This window comes from Zingiber officinale, chromosome 11B, assembly GCF_018446385.1.
Source record: "Zingiber officinale cultivar Zhangliang chromosome 11B, Zo_v1.1, whole genome shotgun sequence".
Lineage (NCBI taxonomy): Eukaryota > Viridiplantae > Streptophyta > Magnoliopsida > Zingiberales > Zingiberaceae > Zingiber > Zingiber officinale.
The window spans coordinates 79,058,853-79,084,380 of NC_056007.1; the positions used below are offsets into that span (position 1 = coordinate 79,058,853).

Here is a 25,528-nt window from a genome sequence, read left to right on the forward strand (position 1 = left end):
CTCCTTTGTTGTTGTTCGACAACACAGCAGCTTGCTGGCTGCTGCCCGACGGTTGAGAGGTTGTCTGGTGGCTGGGGACGTCGATGATAGGTTACAGGGGTGGGCGGGAGGATGGCTGACGGTCAGCAAGTGGCCGAAGGCTGGGAAGAAAAGGAGGCAACTATGCTTCCTTTGTGGGCGATGACAAAGAGAGGAACAGAGGAGAAAAGAAAAACATTAAAACATTGTCTCATGTTTCTCCCCTATAGAGAAGTCTTTATACATCTCTATAAGGGTTTTATAGCAATATCAAAACCCATACCCATTATGCTAACCCGGTCCATTAGCAATAAATTTGGTTCAAAAACTAAATCATCTTGATTTACAACCAAACTAATTTTAATTCATAACTAAACTAAATCAATTGGATTTATTATTAAACTATAATAAATCTTATTCGCCTACAATAAACGTGACTCACTGTCACTTTTGGTGTGATAAATACTTTTCATATTTATCTTTTTGTTTAATTTTATAAGATTTAATCTCTCTATGAAAAGTTTGAGATGAAAGGGGAGAGCTGGTAAATTAACTTTTTTTGAAAAAAATAAAATAAAATAAAGAAGAGTATTATAGGAAAGAAAATGGAATGAGATATATGATTTGGTTAATTTTATAATGGGTACACTTTTTGGATAAATCACACTTGAATATTTATATTTACTGAAATTTAAAAAATTGTGATCAGTTCCGTATTTATATTCCAAGTTTATTGTTTATTCTTTAAAACGTATTATAAATTCTTATTTCATTTAGTTAAATATTGTCTACTTTATATATTTGCGTAGTCGCAACCCTAAATATTTGAATTTCTTATATGTCATAATTTCTAGTTCGCCATCTGCATCGGCTTCCGTGTTACCTCCGTCCTCATTTCATTTTGCACGCCACGACTTCGCTGCCCCCTCGTTATTCTTAATCCGCCCTTCTGCAGGAGAAGTTTGGTACTGTAGCCCGAGTAGAGGAAATCGAACAGATAGAATTAGTGCATATGATCAGGAGTGAGTAAAATTCTGGTTAAATCTAATAAATCGATTTAATTATTTTAGAATTTCGGTTAATTTAATTAATTATTTTTTAAAAATTCGGATTGGGTTTTAAAATTTTCTATTCAATTAAATTGAAAAAAAAAATCGAATTTTAATCCGACCTGGATTTAAATCTCGGGTAACGTGGGCCACGTGCCTACTTTTTAAAGCCCAAAACCCTAAATCTCCTCGTTAGCAAGCCGCTCGCGACTCTCCTGTCTCCCCACCCGACCCCGTCGCACGATCCCCTCCTCTCTCGCCGCTCGCGACTTTCCTGTCTCCCCACCCACCCCCATCTCAGGATTTCTAGTTCGGCATCTGCATCGCCGCCCGTGTTACCTCCGCCCTCATTTCGCTTTGCGCGCCACCACTCCGCTGCCCCCTTGTTAATTTTCATCCGCCCTTCCGCAGGAGAAGTTCTGTATTGCAGCCCGAGTAGAGGTAATCGATCAGATAGAGTCAGTGCAGATGACTACCATTCGTCGATTTTGCTGTAACGATCTCCTTCGTTTTGCTTCTGTGAACCTTGACCATCTGACGGAGACAGTAAGTTCACATGCTTAACTTTTCTCGTTCGCATTCTTTCTTTTATACACATACACTCTGTGCTTATGCTAATCTATCAAACAAAAAATTGAAAAGAAAATTGATAGCTTTATTGATCATATATATATATATTAATATATTATCACAGATCGATACATATTTATATACAAAAATTTCTTTTACTTGGTCCTAAGACTTTGTGGATCTGTGTTTATACTAAATCTATCAAACAGAAAATTGGAAAGAGAATTTGCAGCTTTGTTGATCACTTTGTATTACAGATCGTTTCATATGTGTTTACAAGGAATTCTTTTACTTGGTCCTAATACTGTGGTGAAGATCGATTCCTCCATTCTTACTCATCCTTTATCGTTATTATCTTCTTTCAACGGTGTCAACATCAGTTTGCATATAATATAATCATGCCTTGTCTTATTTTGTGACTTAAAATTTGCTAGTCATCCCTTGTATGCAAGGAAAGGAAATTAGTCTTTTTTAAATTTCTCTCAAACAAAGTAACAATTGTCTTAATTTGCTTCATCCAATGCAAGAAAGATTCTCTCATGTAGTACAAATTATTAGTTATTTTTTCTTTGACCTTCATGTCTTACATCTAACAACATTTCACCTTATATTCTGGAGATCGACTTCTGAGTATGTGTAAGCTGTGCTCAGGATTTACTCAGTAGGCAAATCAGGGTGAAAGATGTCTACCTATTATATATAAAAACAATTTGTCCACCTTATTATTCAATATTTTCTCTTTGCTCTAACAATAAGGCTATTTTATTCTAAAAACCTTAAGTTTGATATAAGGGGCTTTAGTGATGCTAACTATGCTAGACACAATCACTAATGTGATAATAAGATCTACTAGATTGCTTGCCATGCAGTCATATTAAGTAGGGCTAAAGAGAGGATCATAGTTTGAAATTTCATACCGTGCCAAGTGGCATGGTCGAAACATATAATCTAGTAAATCAATACTTGATATTACTTGACACGGATAATCTATCATGTATCGTTGTGTCAATCATATTGATGAGTATCATATCGTGTTGATATTCAACACCCCTTGACATGCTATAAAATGAATCAAGATGAATTAAAATAATATTTATTATTTTCTATAGCTTTTATTTGCACAACACAATGTAAGAAGAACAAAGTTTGAACTTAGGAATATAATTGCGTTTTCTTCTTTTATCTTGTTCCTCCTTCCTCTATAATTCTCCAATGGCACTATATGTTGAAACATTTGTTTGATATCGAAATAGTATCGTTCTAGTCAAAGTTCGTTGTCAAAGCTTGAATTTTGAACAATGGATAGGATATCCATCTATACAACTATACTTCATATTTAGTTCAAAGTGTGTGTCAGCTAACTTATCATCTGGAAAACCCACTAAATTGTTATATCTTCTCTTGTTTTTAAATTAGAGAAATGCCTTGAAGTGCTCTTAGATATCTCTATGCCAAAAAATATACAAAGTTTAAGGTGTTTCATCTGGAAACTCTACTCTAGAGGTTGCTTGAAGGCCTGAATCTCATTGTGATTGTCTCCCATAGTGAAAATATCATCAACATAAACCAAAATCCAAGATGCGTCCTTTATTTTTGGAAGAAGAGAATAAGAAGTAATCATTGGAACTTTAATGAAATCCATCTTTTAGTTTAGTACCAATTTCTTAGTGCATGTTTTAGTTCGTAGAGTGAATTTATAATTTACAATACATTGGACATATAAACGTTTCCCTTACATCACTAATAGATGTCATTTTTTGCCATCAGTGTGAATGTCTTTTCATAGTTAACCCTATTTACTTGCTTGTATGCATATGCATTCAATCCATCTTTATAAGGATCCAAAGATCTATCAGACTTCTTCATAATAGAATACATCCATTTTGAGCCAATGAGATGCTAATTAGAGTGATATTAATGAAATTAGATCCCAAGTGTGTTATTGTTCCAATGTTTCAAGTTCTTCTGCCATGACCTAACTCCATTCTGCACCTTGAAAGAGTGAGCAATAAAAAAAGAAGGAAGTGTAACAGATAGAGAATGACCGACTTCACCATAATAGAATACACCAGAACACTATTACCATTACCAGCACATTTTTTGATGTTATGAAGACTCTGACACCAAAGTCAAACTAAGATAATGATTAAAAAGCACTTACTGAAATGTCATCCAGTATAAAAGGAACAAATCATTAAGAGCAAAATAGTGGATCTCCAACCTGTGACCAAATAAAAGAAAGGAGATTGTCTCCAACTGGTGATGAATCTAACGGGTAGGTAATGACGTTCTTGGTGGTCTGCAATGCCGGAGTGTGTGAGGAGGAATAGAAAGCAACTTAATTTGATGAACATTAGGCAACAGTGGGTAGCATGGGATGCTAGAGAGTTAGATCTACTGCAGGCAATGGTGTTCTGGTGAGGCTGCTGGAGACAAGTATTCTTCATTTGCTGTGGTGCTGGATCTAGGATCCCTCCAGTGGCTGATTTAGGAGGGGAATAACAGTGAGGGAGCTAATGAACCGAGGTGGTTCTGTAGCGTAAGATTCCAAAGTTCATTGTGTTTCAATGTGCATAGAGGTGAGGTTAAAAGCAGGGAGGGAATCTGCCTAGATTAGGATGGCCAAAGAAGGTGATGATACCTTTGATTATAGGTGTATCCGTCATACAGGACGCTCTGATACCATATCACACAGAAAGTTGGAAAGAAAATTTATAGCTTTGTCAATCACTTTTCATCACAAACTATACATATTTATATCCAAAGATTTCTTTTACTTGTTCCTAAGACTGTCATGAAGATTGATTCTTCCATTCATCTCATTTGGATATAGTCATCTCTGATCTTGTAGTTATCATCCTTTTCCATTTTTATCTTCTTTTTTTATCTTTTAATCCAATTTTAATTTAACCTCTTGCTCTTGAATTTTACCAGTTCAACATGTCATTCTACATGACTTACCTGGCTCGATGGCCAGATTACTTTCGTGTTGCAGTGGCTCCTGGTAATCACATCATGGGATATAGTAAGTTCTCTATTTCTGTTGATCTCCTTTATTACTTCTTTGCGATACCAAATTGTTAACTGTGCTTTTCGAAGATGAATGCTCTTGTTATCTTTCATAACTAAATAAATTAGTGCTAAATATACTATAAGATGGATGACAAACTATACAATGATTTGTTTATCAAGATTAGGAATGGATCACCGTGAAGATTATCAGTATTAACCACCTAGAGATATGCCATACGATCGAACCTTTAAATTTCCAAGAGACTCTGGATAGTTAATGATACTGCTCATGATTTTGAAAGATTACCAATTCGCAGTATATTTGAAGATTATTATTTATGGATGTCTTGTAATGGTTAGACATGAGGGCATTGTCTACTGCAAATGAACATATGTAGTGGAGACTAGCATTAATAAATCAAGGTTAATATGGAGGATTATTTCAGTGAATTTTTTATCTTGAATTATATCAATTTGTGGATCCAAAATTTAGATGGAAATTATCAAGTGTTGAGTTTTTTTTTCCACTTTAGTTGAATAGTTTGATATCCTAATGTCTATGTGTATTCTATTTATAGCATACTATAATAGATTAATAATAAAAATACATAAGTTCATATTTTAGATTGATGATATTGCACAAATGCCATTTATTTTGTCAATCAAGAAATGAAAAGAGGGGTAGAACAATTAATCTTCAAATTCTTTTGACATAGAATAATCATCAAAAACTCCCTCTTTGTTATCAATTTAAAATTTTCGGTTGTCATGACATGTAAAAACGGTATCGTTTTACATATGAATAATGTTTCGTGACAAATCAGGAATCATGCTATTCTATGGTAGAGACATAAAGGTTCTTTATGTTGTGTAGCACTTTCACATGATAGGAGGGCTTATATACCATTTTGTCTCTTTTGATGCAACTACTAAGTGTTTGAAAAAGCTTCTTAACCTTTTTAGTGTTCAGCAAGGTGCAAACATGGTATCTTGAATTGTGTGAAATTCTATATGTTTGTGAATGGAGATGTTGCCGTTTCTATACTATATAACTGTAGATTATTATTTTTAGTTCCATAGAGAGTATTCTGAGTTGAAATTGCTGGATCATAAAATTTACCATTATTTCTTGCAAGAGAGTGTGTACTAGGTTTAACAAGTCCAGTTTATTATTCTTACATGGTAGATAACCATGTCTCACGTACTAGCCAACTTATTTAATTTTACCTAGGGTGCCCTTTGGTTTTTGTAATGTGAGTTGGCTAGAAGTTCTTGATTCTTTAACACTTTGAGGTTGCTTGGTTGGTGGAATCATGGGCTATATCATGTAAGTGTTCCATGTATACTTTAGCATTTATGACAATCTTTGAAAAATAATTGAAGTTTTGAACTTCTGCCAGGAATCAGTTTACCCTGTTTCTATAGTAATTCTCTCAAAGAAAGGTGATAATCACACATTAACATAAAGGGAGGATCTTTAGCTAAATTGTTTGCAAAGTAAAAAATGTAACATCTTCCGCATAACAAAATAATGCTTTCTTTTTATATTTTTCAAACTTTGGATTACAGCATATTTTAAATGAAAAGAGTATATATATTGAAAATACTAGAAAAAGTACATATTGACAATTATTCTTGCCATATGATTCTTTTTGTTTACAACACTACCCTTTTTTTGATTCATAAATAACCAAAAATCTTAATTAGTATATTGTTAATATGAATGCTTCTTTTCATTTTTATTTGTGAAATAGAATGGCAAATTATCACTTTATGTTAACTAAACCACAAATGACTATAGAGTATCATCAACAATTAAACTTTCTTTTACTTTCTATTCTGAATGTTAAGTCAAAATTCTCTTTATAGTTGTATAAGGTCCTTTTTTAAGATCAAGATGGTATTGCTTATTTGATGATTTATTGCAATCATTAAAAAAGTATACATATCCTCTTTACTTAATTCAATCATCTATTTTTTATTTCTATTTTAGTAACTTTTTAACTTAGCTACTTATAACATGAAACTTTTGGAAAAGGTTATAAGAGATGAAACAAATATTTTGATAATCAATTTGCTTTCATGCTTGTAAGATCAACTATAGAATTTATTTATTTAATAAGCAATTAATTGAGCAGTACAGTGTAATGAAGAGAGATATGCATATATTTTACCATCTTGGAAAAATGGTTATGATAGAGTTCATGGAAAATTATTGTAGTTGCTGTTAGAGGAGAAAGAATATCTAGTAATTATGTCAATGTGATAAAATACATGTACAATAATGTATTTATTAGTAGCAAAGTTTTCAGTGTATGTTTTACATTAGAACCAGATGTAGTTTAAATTAATTAGAACTACAATTGAATGCTTAATTATAATGAAAGAAGTGAAAGGATGTGTAAGATGAAAGCAACACGGGTTATGCTCGTGTGTGATAGATAAACAAGACTAATGTAAATGACCATTATAAACTTTTTATTATAATGCACTAAAAGTGTCGTATTTCATAAATTTGTTGATGCAACTTGCAACTTACAAATATCATCTGATAGACAGTATAGCAAAGATAGGAGTGGTCACAAAAATGGTGCCAACTTCAAGACAACTGGAGAGTTATGGAGCAAGAACATCCAACATTGTTTTGGACACCATATGCAACATATTGTATTGAATTGATGATGCTGAACATCGGTAAACTTGATATAGTAGTGAAGAAAGGCAGTGAAAATGAGATAATTGTTAACAAAATTCAATGAATTAATGAGGAAATGTATTGATAGGATAGGAAGATTCTACGACTTGGAGCGATTAGGTTTGCTACTCTCTTATGTTAAAGTTGTCCTAGAATGGAAGAGGACTGCAGGCAGTCTGCAGCTATGGGTTAGAAAGAAATATCAGACCTTGTTAACAACAACCTTCAAATCATCCAATCAGCCAGCATGGAAATGTTTGATAGATGATTTAACCAATAAAATTTGATTTCCTTTGACCATTGAATAGGAAATTTAATGCATTAGTGTTTCCCAGGCTCTTAGGAGTAAAATAACTGTGGTAAACCTTCACAGCCTGGGCAAGGTCCTAGTATCTTTTTAGTTATTCGTAATAACAATAATATTTCTTTTAAAACATTCTTATTCTCTAATTTGATAAAGCACTATTTAAATTGGGAAAGTCTTAACAGTTTTACACTTTTAATATTTGTTTTTTATAGAACTGTTCTCACGTTTGCATTCTTTTCCTTAGCGTGTCCTGAAAATTGATTGTGGTATGATGATGTCTTTAGAGTAAGCATTAACAAGGTTGTTGATTTCGTTTTTGCATTTTGATAATCCATTATGTACCTAATTATAGTTGTTTACTAATGTGCTTGTTTCAGTTATGGGCAAAGTTGAAGGACAAGGTGAATCTTGGCATGGCCATGTAACTGCAGTTACTGTAGCTTCCCAGTACCGAAGGCAACAACTAGCAAAGAAGCTTATGCATTTGTTGGAGAACATTAGTGACAAAATGTACTAGTTACGTTTTTAAATATTCTTTGCTGTTTAATATTTATATGTTTAGGTTGTTTTTTCTGCTAAACTGCATGCATGTATGGTGCTGTCCTGCTAGATATCTCTTGTGTGCTCTATGCTTTTAAATTGCTGGATATTAATGGAATTGCATCATATGCACACATCACACCAAGGTTAATAATTCAATATATTATGAATCTGGCTAGAAGTTCTATGATTGGAATATGAGTAAACATGACTTCATTTATATCCACTAGACTTTGATGTTTGCTGTTAATATGACTCATCTAGTTAACATTGAGTTTTATACTGATGTAGGATTTTAGTTTAGTCAATTATGCATACCAACATTTATCTTGAGCATTTTGCTTGGTAGTATTCTTTTAATTTAAAAGAGAGATCTAGCATGAAGAAAATTCCAATCACAATTCACAAATGATTGTAAAATACTTATCTAGATAGATTGAGGTTCATATGATGATATATATGGAAGATCCCTTACTTCATATATTCGAGTATTTTGAGAATGTTATGAGATGGTAAATTTATCCTTATCGGAAAATTACCCTCATAACTCTGCCCGTGACGACCTAGTCATGGCCGGTCCCAAGTCCGGATAAAGGAGGAGGGTTGTGTTAGGTTGCTATCTTAAAACTATGACAAATATTCAATGAATGGATCCATTAAACTATTGTGTGTTGTATCGGAAAATTACCCTCATAACCTAGCAGTGGATAGAATTGAGTTTCTAACTGGCGGTAAAAAGTTTCAAATGTTTTTCTCCTACTGATATTTACCTAGACAATCCAGTTTATATTGCATAATATTACTCTATTCTTTCTTGATTTATTTTCATCCAAAGTTAGTTTTACTTAGGGTTTCTGGATTCCATATTTACAATGACTTGCCTAAGAGGGAACTTAGCTTTCCCTACTTTAATTTTGTTTCAATGAAAGCACATATTACTGAGAACATGATGGAGTAGGTGACAACAAATATTTCTTATTTTGAATATTTCCTTGCATATTTATTTCAGTTTATATTGGTTATAACAAATAAGTGTAACTTAGCTTGCAGACTTATTGTCACGACTCATTCATTATTGTCTGTTTGCTATCACATTCTTGAGACGTCCTTTATTTGATTCTAAGGTTTCTTATGTAGTGAGTTTGATGTTTTTAAAGTTTGCATGGTCTTACATTCTTCTAACACATAACTAGTCTGGTTGTCATGTCTCTTGAAACTTCTTGTGATGTCTCCGAAACTTGTTTTTTAACATGTATTCTTGAAATTGATCAGTAAATGGGTATCTTTAAGAATATATAATTTAGTTTTTTTACGAGAACAATTAAGGAAATTTGAATTAGTAATAGTTCTGAAATGGGTAATTTAGGATTGGAGTGTTCCATTCATGTCATTATGGCTGCCTCAAAAAATTTCCAAATTTGGTGTTGCCTTCTGAGTTGCAATTACATTACGGCATACACTACTCTTAGTTGGAGAAAAAACACTAGTATCTTCTTCCTAGCTTGCAAATTGAGTTGTTAGAATTGCTATATTGCTTGCGGGGGCTCTTACTGCCTCAATTTTGACTTGTGCTGATTCAAAATTCAGTGACTTGTACTGAAGGATTGATCTTTTGAAGTAATAAGAAACTACTATAAAATAAACAACAAAGAAGCTAAGATCAGATGAAATGATAATTTAGCCTTGTTCATCTTGTCAAGAATAATTTCTTTTGGTTATGCATGAATCCCCAATGATATTATGTGAATTAAGCATAATTAGGAGAACTAATTGAAAAAAGGAGCAACAGCATTTACTGACAAGAAGCCTCTAGAATAAGTTTAACTAACCCTCTGCATCCAAGTGCAATGTTTTTTTTTCATGTCCTGTTTTATTTATTTTCTTGATTTCTATATTGCGGTTGGTAGAAAATTGCTGAACTAAAACAGAAATTATACACTTTCTTTTGTCCTTATAAGAGAAAATGTCTAGTTGTAAATGCAAAGTAGCATGGTGCAGAAAGGCATAAATGACTATCCATTCAGTATGTCTATGGTTCATGTCTTATTTTTATTTTGAGCACAGTATCACAGATCAGTCAACATTTGTCTCAAAAGATTACTATCTTTTACCAAGTTTCTATTTTCTTTGCCAACTTCATCCTCCTGCATTATAATTCTATTCTTTTGGTTATCTGCAAATCAGTGAAATAGATTGTGAACATTCTCAATAAGCTTTTTCCAGGTTTCCCATATGATGAAATTCTAAGATCATGGTTATATGCCTACTAATCTCATGCAATTTTGGAGTGACTATTTCCACTTTAAATTGTTTGAATATGAAATTTGCTTAATATGCCACAATACAAACCAACACCAAGGGAATTACTAAATACAACATTCATTTTTTATACACAATTTTTTGACCCTTATCTCTCATTGCACACGAATAAGAAATCGTCAATTTACATTAATATGCCAATTTAAGTTCTGGATACAATAAAAAAACTTGTTCCATAGATCTCATCAGAACTGGCTTTGACACTCCTTTTCCCTAGAATTCTTGTCATTTGTTTCTTTCCAATTTCACTATTATACTTCCAAGAATGTTAGAACTATCAGATGGCTGGATGTCAGTTCCTATTGTGTTCCTAGTGATTTGTTCATGTATTGCATATCTTATGTAGGGACAAGGCATACTTTGTTGATCTTTTTGTAAGGGCATCCAACATGCCAGCCATAAAAATGTATGAAAAGGTGTGGACACTATCAAATTAAATTTTTTGCTTGTTTGTTTGGCTACAGATTTTCTGTTTTATTTCAGTCTGTTATGCTTTCAAAATCTTGATTATTCTTATTTGACATTTGAAGTTGTTGCTTGATCTAAATCTGTAGTGTTTAAGCATTTGACCTGTTGATATTTCCGCTTTGCATCCTAAGTAGGCAAAAAAGGAATGTAGTGATAGAAATCTATCTTTTGGTGAAGTGAGCATGATGAGAAACAGGGAAGGTTCTTATACGTGCTACATATAGAAATCTATCTTGTGTATGAGGGTAGAAATGTGATTAATACTTGTGAATCATTTTTCTTTTTGATTATTAATTGTGAAAATCTTAAGTATAATTGTAAAATATTTGGGAACAGAAATGAAGAATAACCATAATTGCGGCCATCTGGCCATATTTGTCCAATGGTATTTTAATCCCTCATCCAAATTATTTTGCGTTAGCTATAAGACCTTAATCCTCAATTGAGATCTATGCAAAGCTATATCACCATTATTTTCAAATTAATAAATTAGTCTTTGTTATAGATGTTTGCCTTGCCTCCTCTACCTCTTGCATCTTTTACTCTACTAATAGATCCAACTCTTAAGTCTCAACTATAGAATTTGTTTGTCATTTTTTAACGTTTTTATCATCTCAACTTATTTTTTTTCATTTTAACATCTACTAGAGTTGCACCTAATTACCAGAAATCAAGCCTATTTTTTTTTACAAATGGACACATATTTTGATGCAATCACTAACAAGTGATCTTCAGCAAATTAATGTGATGGAAATGGATGGAAAGTTGACCGGGACACTCAGCTTACCCTTTTTAAGTTAGAAGAATATCTTTTGTTTTTCTTTTTTGAATTTAGTCTTGATCAAATCTCTATTCCTATTTTTTTTTTCTTCCTTTCACTCTTTTACTTGCATTCCTTACCTAATCCTCATCTCATTTGATATTTCTCTCTTCTCTACCCACCAAAGAATGGTGTTTCCTTGATCAGAATGGTTGTGGACCTTCTTGAGTGATTGATGATTAGGAAGTTACTTGAGGAAATTTTGCCGGGCAGCTTGTGGATTGAATGCTTGATCTCCTGTTTTGTGAGAACTTAATGTTTTTAACCCTTGCTAGAATCTCAAAACCATCATTTAAAAGATATTTTCATAAGCTGCATGTGTACCGCATAACTTCTTAAGCTTATTCACCTAGGGAGCAAATTTCATCTGCTTAAGCCATAGCTTGTTTGAGTCATGGCCAAGTTAATGTTGCTGACTAAATTGTGGTTTAATGAACCAAAAACAAATCTATTGTTTAGATCTCTATTCGCAACTAACTTTGAATGGATTACTATGTTGGTTAACTCATATTCCTATATTCTATTTATTTTATGTTATTTTGTTTTGAAAAGTTGATACTGATTGGTTTGAGTGAAATAATAATTTATTATTGTAATTGTAATTGGTGGTATGCCAACTGAAGAAGTTTGTTTGGATTGACTGACTATTCATTGTGTTTGTCTATCCTTGTACAGCTTGGCTATGTGATATACAGACGAGTTCTTCACTATTATTCTGGAGAAGAAGATGGGCTGGGTAAGCGACTTCAATTTTGAGGTAAAGTAATAGTTTCGTTATTCGAATTGATTATGACAATGCAAATCTTTACTTGTTTTAGATATGCGAAAGGCTCTATCTCGAGATGTCGATAAGAAGTCTATTATACCCCTTAAACGTCCAATAACCCCAGATGAACTCGAATATGATTGAGTACCTCAGCAAGTGATGAACTTTTATTTGGTAAATCGTTGTATTTATAACAATTTAAGTCGGTGCTCGATAAATTTGAATTATGCTTTGAAGTTATTTGTGTGAGAAACTACTTAGTTGTGTATTATTTGCTTCTTTTAGCGGGGTCGAATTTGATCCAAGATTAAGCAGCTTGATGCTACATTTTCTGTCTACGTTAATTGGAGGAGACTTTTTTGGAAACTACTGTGACCTGCCGTGATTTAATTTTTCTGTTCTCGTGGTCTTTTTCAATTCAAGTGTTTTTTTTTTTGGTTCTGTATGATGCTTCTGCTGGAGATCATCACTCGATGCATAGACGGTTGAGTAGAAACTCTAGGAGTTGCCAAACCACATAAAAATTAGATGTCTTTGTTCTTGTATTTTCTTTATGTCTTCTGCTCATTAACTCTTTGTAAATGAGCACGAGAATAAAAAAAAAATGATGGACTATTCACCCTCCTCTAGTCATTCTGATCCTACAATTAATATCAAAATAGAATGCTTTGAAGAGGCTTCATCATCATTAAAGCACAAGGCTAGAGATTTGCATTTCAAGTTTTTTTTAAAATTATCTTAGAATTTTTGTTTTTGCTATAAAAGAACAGGAGGATGGACTTCAAACAAAAATTCAGTCACGACATCTATGATCCACCGTCATTCAAGATAGAAAATTTCAAATATCGGAGAACCAACCATGGAAAATTTCATCTTAATGGGAGATTTTAAACGGAAAATTATTGAACCATATAGTTTAAGTTTCGTATTACTCAAATCGCGTAGCCAACTTTGAAAATACCCAAGTTGCATACTTAATGTTATATTTGAGAGATATTCTAAAAGTAATCACCTTAAACGTTATCTTATTTATTTGATAAATAAAATTTACTATTTGGGTATGCATTCTATGTGTATATGATTGGATCTTAAACTTAATTAATGAAGTCACAATATAATGTATATCACGAGAGAAATTATGATTGAATCATAATTAGTGGATATCTCATCATGTGTAACTATGTAAGTATTGAAATTTTCCTTGTCGATGAATTGATGAAACTTGACATTATCAATTCTATGAGACTAACACATGTTATACTTCTTGGTTTATCCAAGGAACTAATCCTCGCTGACCGAAAACATAGGGATGTTGAGAATTAACATATGAATGTTAGTTAATGGTAACTAGTTCATTGAATGTGATATACTATGAGATTTTATGTAGTTCTTTACATGTTAATGAAAATCTCATTGTAGCTCGAGTCCAAGTTTCTTAGACTTAAGTTATTAAAGTCATCTTAGTCATGAATACTTATACTTTGACATCTTAACATAAAATTTCCAAGGAGGTGTATGTCTATGATGATTGGATATAAGTCAATATGTTCGAAGGAATTTGAATAACCAAAAGAGGATTCACCACTCCTTTTATAAGGAGACGTGTACCCTATGACCTCTTGTCAAGATTGTTACTCATAAGTCTTTGAACAAAACAAACATGTCAAGAAGAAGGTCTTCTTAGATATATATTTTCGAGTAATTTGAATCCATAGGATAAGGAACTACAACTTAAGTTAGGTGTGACGTAACCAACCTAGTGGGGACTAACATATAAATCATGTCCTAAATTAAGTGGGTATAAGATGAGTGAAAGGAATAGACACACTGATAACTATAGATGCTAAAGGGTTCAAAATATATTCTTAAGTCAACTATAACTTTTCGATCAATTAGGGATCATGATGTACTACTAGATATCACTCATAATTAATTTATAATTAATGGTTAATTATGAATGATCTACATAACTAGAAACTTATTATGTCATACGTATTACGAGTATGTCTTAAAGACCTAAAAATAAGTTAGAGAATAAGACTTTCAAAGAGAGAGAAATTAAGTCTAGTCAGACAAGGCGAAGGGCAGATATAAAAAGAATTACTGTGACAGAAGCACTAATGGGCCACTCTCTTGTAGGTGAGATGGGCTACTCGTGACATGAGTTTGGAGTTTATGTTCACACTTCTTGTAAGCAAATTGGAACAACACGTGTGATGTGGGCTTGGGCTTGAGCTTGAATCTCAATCCTTAATGAAAAGGTACAAAAGAACTCTCCATGGAGCAATAGGTTATAGGATTTTATTTTTGCTCCTCTTCTTTTGTTGTCGCCGGCTCCCCTTGTTGTCGTCTTTCTTCGTGTGTCGTCCAAAAGGTTGGTTGCCTTTGCCCTTGTGTTGCCCAAAATTGTTGGTTGACCCTCGCCCTTGCCACTAATTCCTCTTGGTGTCACCGGCCCATCTCCTCTCTTGTGTAATCTCCTTGATTTGGCTAGTACCAAGCAGAGAGGCAACTTGTGGCTTGCGAAGTCATCCTGAAGACGACTCAACATGGATACTAATAGAGGCAAGTCTTGTGAGGTTTGCTAGTTGATGTATTTTCCTCTAAACGTCATAAGAAAGGTATTACTTGTAAACTTATTTTGATCTATGATTATGTTTTCTACATGTATGATCTTGTCATTTTGGGATGCGCGGAAACTTTTTAAGAAAATCATTTTCACTCCTAGTACGTGTTTTATTGTAAAACATTAGTAATTTTTCACGTACACCCCAAAAATGGTATTAGAGCCTCTTGTGTTTTCAACTTAGATCGTAAATCTTATTTGCTTATCGTAAGTTTTCTTAAAAAAAACCAAAGTTGTGCCTAGTAGCACCAATGGTGCTAGCCACATATTTCATGTCCGATTAGGAAATTCTAATTTTGGAAATTGTTTCCTAATCCGTTAGGAGATTTTAATTTTGGAAATTATTTCATAATCCATTAGAAAATTCTAATTTTAGAAATTGTTCCGTAATCCCGTTAGGAAATTTGGAGATTTAGAAGTTGTTTCCTAATCTGATTAGGAACCTCCAAATTTAGAAATGATTTCCTAAATTCAATTTAGAATTTCTGAAATTTCCAAAGTAGTTTCCTAATCTAATTAGGGCTTCCAAATTTGGAAACTTACCAAATTATTTTCAATTCTAATTATGGAATTTTTGGTTTATGGAAACTGAATTCCTAATTGTGGAAACATGTTTATACCATGACAATTATGTCATAATCATACCATGTTTATACTATGATAATTATGTCATGTTCCTACCATATTTATACCATGACTTTTATGTTATGTATGTACCATGATATTTATCCCATGTTTATACCATGACAACTATGCCATGATTGCATCTTGTATGAAATTGATGAGACCTTGATAACATACATTCCTTGTGTAAGTATTAATGTTTACATCTTCCATTAATATGGTAAGAACTAGAGTTTAATTTCTTATTTAGGTTGTTGGACTCTCTCCAAGTCAAACTTGACATTGGACATGTTTGGACTATTGAGATATGATCTCATGATTAATTAGGTGGCTTTAACTTGAAACATTAATTTGTTGAATTCATTCCAAGATTAATGTGGATAGAGGTGAAGTTGGATGAGAAGCATATGATGTATATATGTTAATGGGTTAACAACCTGATTAGTTATGCAAATATCAATAGTTGACAGCATAAAGTAATAGTTATATATATGTGATATATAATTGATATATTTGATACTTATCACTAGAACTAAGAATGACTTGTTAGACTCATTCTAAAGTTATTCTTATCTATAGTGGATATCAATCCGCTTGTAGACAACCTACTATTTTCTGAATTTAAAATAAGGGCTCTTGAATTTAAATAAGTGGATTTTTTTTTTAATAAATGTGAATTATTTGCATGTCATATTTAATTTAATCTCTCTTATATACTCAATTTTATATTTCTAGGCTGTTAGAATAAGCATGACTTCTATAATTTGTGCTTGATTTTGAACACAAACAAATTGATAGGGTCAACTTCTTGGATTGACTTTGAAACCTGAGAATTGTTCTCAAGGTTGAGAAGATTGCCTATGTCCTTAAAGAGCCTTCCCCCAAGTCTGGCTGATGATGCTACTGATAACCAAAGGTTGGCCCATCAGAAGCATATAACAGATTCTGAGCTTGCAGGCTGCATCATGCCAGCTTCAATGTCTCCTAATTAAACTATCAAAGCAACATGAGCATTTTGATGCTTAGACTATTGTTTATCATCTTCATGAGTTGTTTAATGAGCAAGCGAGATCTGAACGGTTCGAGGTCTTCAAGCTCCTCTTTCACTCTAAGATGCAAGATGATTCATCTGCAGTACAATTTGTACTAAAGAAGAATGACTATATTGAGCAGTTGAGATCACTCAGTTTTATCATAGATCATGGGTTAAGTATTGACTTAATTCTGCATAGTTTGCCGATAACTATTCACAGTTTATGATGAACTATTGGATGAACCAACTTGAATTCACAATTCCTAAGTTGATCAACATGCTTAATACAGTAAAGTCATTAGTTAAGAAAGAACCAAAAGCTATGATGTTTTTGACTCTTCTAAGAAAGGTTCTAAGATGAAATAAAAAACTCAAGCCAAAGGGAAGAAAAAGTCCAAGAAAGAAGAACCGGCTCCAAATGACCCATGTCATCACTATAGGATCATAGACATGTGGGGGGGGGGGGGGGGGGGGAATTACGTGATTTTAAATACTTATTTTTTTTAACTTAAAAAAAAAAGTGTGAGTGCGCAGCATAATAAACCTAAGTATAACAACGAAAAATAGAACACGGTCGATTTTTACTTGGTTTGGAGTCTTCAATGACTCCTACTCTAGGACCTAGGCCCCTTTAGATTTATCGACGGATAATCCACTAAAATTCTCTATCGATAAACTCTCAGTAAAGAGTACAAAGAGAAAAATAGGAAAGTGTAGCAACCCTACACTTAGCAATAAAGTAAATGATTTAAAATTAAATCATTACCCAACACAAGGATGTTGAAATATGTGAGCTCAAGTGTTGGTGTCGGTCTACCGAAAGCGGTTGAACGTAGTTGAGTAGGTGTAGTAGTATCGTTACAACATAGTAGCAGAGGTCGGAGCAGCCAAATGGTCAAGAAAGCACGTAAACAAGTCATAAAAAAGTGATACTGAAGATGCTATTCAAGGCTCTTTTTATAGTCATTTTCGGGGGCCTGGACTACCTCGGGCGCTTGGACTGAGGCATATTCGATCCTTCTTCATTACTAGATTATCCACCTCCGGGCACCTGGACCACTTCCGAGTGCCTATATAGCCGACGTGGCTACATCTAGGCGAAGCTCTATCCAGTAGCATCTATCCACTCTCGAGCACCTGGACCAACCCGAGCACCTGGATGCTGACGTGTGTCATCTATTTAGAGTGCGCCAACTTAGCTATTCGAGTGACTATATTCAGGATCATCCGGGCTCCTAGACCTTCGGGTGCCTGGATCCTACCCAAACATCTGGAAACCCTTTTTCCAGCTTTCACTTTCCTACACCACAATGTTAGGACAACAAGTATAATATGAAATAAATGTTTTGATAGTCTCAGGATTGTCCAGTTCTTTCCGATTTTGCTGAAACCCTAGGTTAGACTGATGCCTACTGTTCTCTTAATCGGGAACGCATCTTCACTGGATCTTTCTTCCACTTACTTGCCTCACTTACCATTTGCCGACTTGCTTGACTTTTGATCAATCAGGTCTTCCTGCTAGATGCCCCATTTGATTTTCAATCAGTTGTCAGGTCCCGCAGACCAATTGGACTTCCTACCAGATATCAACCTATCTGGTCTTCCCATGCAGTTATCAACCTAACTGAACTTTAGTCTGGTGTCAGGTCTCATCAAGTCTTTTAGTCTTACACACTTGGTAAATAGGTTTACAAACACAACATCTAACTTTAATTCATTTGTAATTCATGTAAGTACCCTATGTGAGTTTTGATGTGATCAACTGAATTAAGTTAAGTTCTTCGTATTTGATGCCTTGTGTCTAAGTGTGCAGGGATTTTGGAACATAAGAAGTCGAGCGGAAGACGCTGCTAGTGAGGAGGATGACACGAGAAGCGAGTTGACATTCTTGGTGCATCCGAAGGACGAGGTACTGTGGAAGAGTGCACCGGCAGATGAGAAGGATGCGTTCGACACTTCTGAGGAATAAGAAATCGGAGCGGAAGACTGCTCGAGGAGAAGCTAGAATTGGGTTCGGGTGAGCGTAATTCTAGATGGTCGAAGAATCACCCAAGTAACTAGAGTAGTAGTCGAACAAGTCAGCTATGTGTTGACTTGTCCAGGCACTCGGACCAAGTCTAGGCGCTCGAACCAGGTCTAGGCACCCGGACCAAGTCTAGGCGCCCAGACTAGGTCCAGGCACCCTGACCAAGTCTAGGCGCCCGAATCAGGTTTAGGCACCCGGACCAAGTCCAGGCACTCGGACCAGGTCCATGCACCTTAACGATGACGATTCAAAGTCGACATCAGCAACACTCCAGCCAATAAAGTGTTATCATCAAGACATTGCAAGCAGATAAGGTCCACCGTTGGGGGTGCCCGGATCCACCCTAGGAGCCTGGAGTTGCCACATCAACTAACACTCAAATCTGACTAGAGGGCTATAAAAGAAGAGCTTGTTCTCTTATTAGAATATAACACACTCTGTAATCTTCTAGTTTTGAATTTCTGTGCTCTCAACGCTATAAGAGGCTTCTCCAACTTCAAAAAAGGAGATTTTTTATTGGAGCTTTCATTGCCTTGGATCAGCAACCTCCCTGGTGATCGGACCAAGCATCAGTTTGGGTGAACTCAATTTCGGATGGTCGGAGCATCACCCAAGTGATCGGACAGAAAAATGGTTAACAAGAGAAGTTAACCATTTTTGAATGAACATTGTTGAAGGCACCTTCAAAGGCTTGGAAGGCACCTTCCATGAATAGTACCGAAAACGCCTTCAAAGGCTTGGTAGGCACCTTTAGTGATAGTGTCAGCCTCAAATGATCGTTTGTTACCATTGAGTTGTGGATAAAATTTTATCCACGTGAAGGCGGTTTGAACCCTTTTGAAGGCGCCTTCCATCCACGGATAGGATCTTCCAGGGGCTATAAAAAGACACCTGGAGTTAGAAAATATACAACAACTTGAACTACAACTCTTGTAACACATTCCTAGTATTCTCTTCAACTTTTTCAATAATTGTAAGAGACTTCTCCACCTGCAATGAAGGAGATCTTTTTGTATCTTTTACTGTCTTAAATTAACAACCACTTAGGTTGTAACCAAGTAAAACCCCGACTTTTTAATCTTTCTTTTAAGTTGTTTAGTTTAGTTTTATTATTACTATTTTAATTGTGCTGCTAATCAAGTCCAAAGTATGAGAAGGAGTTAATTTTATTTTACAGAGAATTCACCCCCCTCTTGCTGGCCCCGCTGTACCAACACTTCAGAGCTAGAGGGTGAATAACTCGCTTGCTTAATCGATGATAATATTTTACAGCAGAAATACTTGAAGCCAGCTCCTCCAATGCTAATAAATAGGATTTACTTGGTATCCACCTCAAGAAGAGATGACTAATCCAAAGATCCACACCGAGCATACTCTCCATTATTAAAAACACTATTTCCCGGAAACAATCCAGAGGTGGAGAAACCTCGTACAACTCACAAGCGTACAACTTAAACAAGATGTAAATATACAAATACAAATGAAAAACCTTCTTGCTTGATCTCTTGTTACTTGTTGATGCCTCTTGTAATCTTGGAAATGTAACAACACCTCAGCCCTAAGCTTTCAAGAACTGGTGAAGAAGATGGAGTGAAGAAGTGTGATGAACAGTGCACGCGAACCTTTTCTAGGGTTATCGTTGGCCCCTTAATTGGTTAAGATTTTTCCTTAATCGACTATCACGTCAACAACCTACATAACGGATATTTTTCTGAAACTTAATAGATTACCCTAATCAATTATGTCTTTCTAATCGATTAACCTAATCAATTAGGAAGTTTTCTGTTTGCATGAATATCTACTTAATCGATTATCGTAATCGATTAAGAATGTCGTAATTGATTACCCTAATTGATTACGACCTTCTCTGTTTCCTAACAGAAATAGCCTTAATCAATTATCATAATCGATTAAAGCTTGCTGAATAGATTACCCTAATCGATTCTACTCCATTCTATTCTCACAACAATGAGCTTAAGCGATTAGGATAATCGCTTAAGCTATGATAATCGATTATCCTAATTGATTACCAAACCCTAACTTCCAAGCCTAAGTCTAGGGTTGCTTTACCCAACATCTGGTTAATCGTGATCTATTGGAACTCTTCCTTGTCTAGCATCCGGTCAACCTTGACTTGCTAGGACTTCTTCACAAGTGTCTAGTCAATCTTTTAACCCACTTAGACTTTTCTCCTCGTGCCAAGTGTCTGGTCAACCTTGACCCACTTGGACTTACCATCTTGTGCCAAGTGTCTGATTAGTCTTGACCCGCTTAGACTTCCAATCACCAGGTGTCTGGTCAACCATTGACTCACCTAGATTTTTATCTGCCTGACTTCACTTACCAGGATTTTCTTAACTGTCTAGTCTCACTCACTAGGATTTTTCACCTGGCTTCACTCACCAAGATTTTCTCATTGTCTAGCTTCATTCATTAGGGGTTTTCACTTGGCTTTACTTACTAAGATTTTCATATACCTAGCTTTACTTACTAGGGCTTTCACCTAGCTTCATTGATCAGGATTTTTCAACTGCCTAGCCTCGCTCACTAGGATTTATCATCACCTACCTTCACTTACTAGGATTTCCATCTGCCCAGCTTCACTCACTAGGGCTTTTCACTTGGCTTCACTCACTAGGACTTTTATCTACCTCGCTTCACTCACTAGGACTTTTCACCTGGCTTCACTCACCAGGACTTTTCACCTGGCTTCACTCACCAGGACTTTCAGACCAAGTGTCCAGTCAATATCGACTAACTTGGATTTTCTTCTTCTGTCAACCTTCCCATTGGTCTTGTCCTTACCTAACCTCCAATTAAGACTTCTCAGTCAAGTATCCGGTCAATCTTGACATACTTGACACTTCTTCACATCAAACTAGTCAACCATTGATCAGAGGGGAATTACACCAACAATCTTTCAAACGGACAATTACACTTGCAATCTTCATATATTGTCAAACATCAAGACTCAAGCTTAATCAAATTGGTCAACCTTGACCTAGAAAAATTGCACCAATATTCCTGCCTCACTTCCACAATCTGCTAAGACTTCCTTGCTTAGCCATGACTAGGGTTTTCCTGGTTGAGTAAACATCCTGCACACTTAGTCAATTCATCATATTACAACAAGACTTAATTTGAACCTTTGACAACATCAAAACTCAGGTTTGATTCTAGTAAACCCTACACCAACAAGGAGGCTCCCACGTGTTTTGCTGCATGAAGTCATGCTAGTAAACCTTCATATTCGACCTCATTATAGGAGGCCCGAAAGTTCAACCGAATGGAGAGCTACATTATGTCTTCTCATGGAGATATTAGTAGAATTCCCACACTGCTATATTGTCGAGTGGAAGAATCATCTACATGAATTTTCCATGTGCCTTCTATTTCTGGGTTATAAATTTCAGTTAGAAAATCGACTAAGGCTTGAGCCTTAATAGCCGACCAGGATTGATATTATATATCATACTCGCTTAACTCCGTAGTCCATTTGATTAGTCTCCCCGAAGCTTCTAGATTAATTAACACTCTACCCAGAGTATTATCAGTGAGAACTACGATTGGGTGAGAGAGGAAGTAATGCCTTAATTGACGAGTTGTCAAGACTAGCCCAAAGGCTAACTTTTCAAGAGCAGTGTAGCAGAATTCTGCATCTTTCAATAAATGACTAAGGAAATACACAGACGATTGTACATTTCCCTCTAGTTTGATCAGCACTGATTTAATTGCCCCCTCAACAATAGACAGATATACTAAAAGTTGCTCTCTAACTGTTGGTTTAGAGAAAAGTGGGAGATACACTAGGTATTCCTTAAGCTCTACAAAGGATTTATTACAATTCTTGTCTTACTGGAACTTGGTGGTTTTGCGAAGTACTTTGAAAACGGGAGGCTTCGGTCAGTTGATTGGGAAATAAACCTAGAGAGTGTTGTGATCCGACCAACCAATCACTGGGCTTCTTTGAGATTCTTAGGAGTTATATTTTTGAGCACCTGGACTTTGTCTGGATTAGCTTTAATTCCACACTCAGTCACCATATAGCCGACGACGCAACCACTTTTTGTTGGTTGCTACTCGGAAAACCTAATGGTTCCACTGTACAAAAATTTTGTACAAAAGTCTGAACCTTTTCCTAGCTACCATGTGTTCTTTTAAATTAAACTTGGATCGCCTGCGGAACTTAACACGTTTGATCCAAAGTTTAATCTATTTGTTCTTTTAGGTTTTGACTTGGATCTCCTGCGGAACTTAACATGTTCGATCCAAATCACCTAGGTTATTAATTTCATTAAATATTAGTTTCCAGAATTGGCTCCCAGTACTGACGTGGCGAGGCACATGACCTTCTTGGATATGGGAACAACCACCACCGACTAGACAAAGCCTTTTAAGGAAAGTTAATATTTAATTTCCTTAAATAACTTTAGGTCAACCGAAAAGAACAATCAAATCACAAGGAAAAGAAAAAAAAAGAACACAACATCGAAAAACAAATTCGAAAAAAAAAACTAGAATCGCATGCCTCTTGTATTTGGTATTTATTTCCAAAAATAACTAGTATGATGCGGAAAGGAAAAATACTAGTTATACCTTTTAGAAAGACCTCTTGATCTTCTATCGTATTCCTCTTCTAACCTCGGACGTTGTGTGGGCAACGATCTTCCGAGATGAGAAACCACCAATGCACCTTCTTTTCCTCCTTGCAAGGTTCGGCCAAGTCAATAGCTCCTCCAAGGATGAAGAGAAAACACCACCAATGCTCCAAGGGATAAAGCTTTCTCTCCTTCTTCTCCAAGCTTGAATCCGGCCACCACTTAATCTCCTAGAAGAAGAGAAGGTTCGGCCACAACAAGGGGAAGAGAGAACTTGAAGGGGCCGGCCACACCAAGGAAGAAGAGAAGGAGAAGAATAATAAAAGTTGTGTGTCATGAAGGCACCCCCAACCCCTTCTTTTATATTCCTTGGCTTTGGCAAATAAGGAAATTTAATTACAATAAAATTTCCTTAACTTTCTTTGATAACAATTAATTAAGAAAAATTAAATAAAATTTCCTAATCAATTGTAGCCGGCCACCTCATGGAGAGCAAATAAGATAATTTTCAATCAACAATTAAAAATTCCTTATTTGTCTTTGGAAATTTTAAAAAATAAAATTTCCCTTTAAAATCCCTTCATGGTTGATAAAAAGAAATTTTAATAATTTTAATTTTTCTACATGTGAATAATTTACAAAGATAAAAAATAAAATATCTTTCCTATCTACAAATAAGGAAAGAGATCTAATATCTTTTCTTAATCTTTTGTAAAAGAGATATTTTAATTTTAATTCTCTCTAATAAATTACATCTTCCACATAAGAAAAATTTTAAATTAAAATTCTTTTAAATTTAATGGGGGCCGGCCACCTAAGCTTGGGTTCAAGCTAGGGCCGGCCACCCATGAACCAAGGCTTGGCCGGCCCTAGCTTGAACCACAAGCTAGCTTGGTCGGCCCCCTTCTCATGGGTATGAAGGTGGGTATAGGTGGGTATAGTACTCTATAAATAAGAGGCTACGATAGGGACCGAGAGGAGGAATTGGTTTTGGCCTCCCGATAAAATTAAGCATCCCGTGTTCGCCCCGAACACACAACTTAATTTTTTCAATAATAATTCATTCCACTAGAGAACTATTATTGAACTACCGCACCAATCCCAAATTACATTTTTGGGCTCCTTCTTATTATGAGTATGTTAGTCTCCCTGTGTTTAAGATGTCAAATATCCACTAATTAAGTGAGTTACTGACAACTCATTTAATTAATATCTTCATCCAAAAATAGTACCACTCAACCTTATCGTCATGTCGGACTAAGTCCACCTGCAGGGTTTAACATGACAATCCTTATGAGCTCATCTTGGGGACATTATCAACCTAGATTACTAGGACACAGTTTCCTTCTATAATCAACAACACACACTATAAGTGATATCATTTCCCAATTTATCGGGCTTATTGATTCATCGAACTAAATCTCACCCATTGATAAATTAAAGAAATAAATATCAAATATATGTGCATGTTATTATATTAGGATTAAGAGCACACACTTCCATAATAACTGAGGTCTTTGTTCCTTTATAAAGTCAGTATAAAAGAAACGACCTCGAATGGTCCTACTCAATACACTCTAAGTGTACTAGTGTAATTATATAGTTAAGATAAACTAATTCCTAATTACACTACGACCTTCCAATGATTTGTTCCTTTCCATTTTGGTCATGAGCTACTGTTTATAATTTATAAGGTACTGATAACATCATCTTCTGTATGTGGCACCACATACTATGTTATCTACAATATAAATTAATTGAACAACTACAACTAAATGTAGACAATTTGACCAAATGTGATTCTTTATTCAAAATAAATGTTTATAAAAGCTTAGGCTTTCAGTATACACTCTAACACTTTTGACTCCGAATAGACATTTGTTAGGGTTCAATTTAAGCTCGTATTCCCTCAGCGGTCGCATGGTCAAAAAATGTTTAATTAAATTTGTGAGCTTTCTTAAATATGTATACTGCATAAAAATGTTTTTCCTTTGGGTCAATCATCCTTAACTTGGATGATCCTGTCGGGAAGCTGAGAAGACGAACCTGCCGGAATG

At 35.0% G+C, this 25,528-nt stretch overlaps 1 protein-coding gene across 1 annotated transcript; it reads left to right on the forward strand.

Annotated features, from left to right (window-relative positions):
• Positions 1-1,270: 1,270 nt before the first annotated feature.
• Positions 1,271-12,930, forward strand: LOC122034784 (N-terminal acetyltransferase B complex catalytic subunit NAA20-like). Its single transcript, XM_042594137.1, has 6 exons — positions 1,271-1,613; positions 4,572-4,662; positions 8,029-8,161; positions 10,857-10,926; positions 12,474-12,534; positions 12,617-12,930. The coding sequence occupies exons 1-6, from the start codon at positions 1,536-1,538 to the stop codon at positions 12,706-12,708; spliced, it is 525 nt and encodes a 174-aa protein (XP_042450071.1). The 5' UTR covers positions 1,271-1,535; the 3' UTR covers positions 12,709-12,930.
• Positions 12,931-25,528: the final 12,598 nt, after the last annotated feature.